This window comes from Penaeus monodon, chromosome 28 (genome assembly GCF_015228065.2).
Source record: "Penaeus monodon isolate SGIC_2016 chromosome 28, NSTDA_Pmon_1, whole genome shotgun sequence".
Classification (NCBI taxonomy): domain Eukaryota; kingdom Metazoa; phylum Arthropoda; class Malacostraca; order Decapoda; family Penaeidae; genus Penaeus; species Penaeus monodon.
The window spans coordinates 34,240,322-34,241,314 of NC_051413.1; the positions used below are offsets into that span (position 1 = coordinate 34,240,322).

At 34.8% G+C, this 993-nt stretch overlaps 1 protein-coding gene across 1 annotated transcript in view; it reads right to left on the minus strand.

Moving 5' to 3' along the window:
- Window positions 1-376: 376 nt before the first annotated feature.
- Window positions 377-993, minus strand: part of LOC119591537 — a 7,958-nt gene continuing 7,341 nt past the window's right edge. Inside the window, 2 exon segments of the mRNA XM_037940287.1 lie at window positions 377-477; window positions 647-832. Coding sequence (XP_037796215.1) covers window positions 426-477; window positions 647-832 — 238 coding nt within the window. The 3' untranslated portion in view covers window positions 377-425.

A 993-nucleotide genomic window follows, 5' to 3' on the forward strand; every position in this document is an offset into this window, starting at 1 on the left:
ATCAAGCTGCTTATCATCATGTTTTTTAGTTGTGATGATATGTAATTGAATAATTCACTGTCTCTCTGTCTATTAGTCTTTCTTCCCCCTGTATAGGGGGAAGAAAGACCGTAGGGATCCATTTAAACACAGTGTTCTTTTTCTCCTTTAAATAATCGACAAACATGATATAATATAAAAATCACCCCTTCACATAATAATATATGTATACAGTATTCAACTCTTTTTTTTTTTTACAAAAAATTCTGATTAACATCACAAAGATTATCTCATCTGCTAAAAACAAAAGAAACACTAGGAAATTGCTATTACTATAAACATTTAAAATAATTGTGTAACTGTAAATATATCTCTTAAAAGTGGAATATGTTTTTTACAAAATGGATTTGTACAAACTTCTAAAACATCTGGCCTGCCAATCACGCTCATCCCCTATTCCGAGACCACCAAATTGTCCAAATATCCTCCTCCTCCAACCTGTGCCAAACAAAAATGTAACAATTAGTATAATACCTGAGGCATAGAAATCTTTAAACAAGTCCATGTTGCCCCATTCAAGCGTAATCTACCTTTACAATCATCTAAATGAACCAGTGAAATTAAACGCTTTATCTACATTAGTAATTTGTAAGACTGCCACACTTACACATCAAGCTGCCAGCCCAGCCGTGTTTTGCAGAGGTCTTTGAGTCTTTGTTTTTCCACTGTACTCACAGGTGGGGAAAACTCCAAGCCTTCCCTCACTTTAATCCCACTGTTTGCCAGGCCATTGAGCAGCTGTTCACACACAGCTATGTTCTCTGTAGCACCTGGGAACTTCAGAGCACTGTATCTGGAAGCAATACTTGCAAGATTAGCATTTTCTTTATGTGATACTGTGTAATATAACAACATATGGCTGTAAATATGAATGTGATGGCCAAAGTAGGAAAACAATTTCAATCTTTATGCCAAAACTTACTCTATGATAGTACATGATAAATAACAATTGAA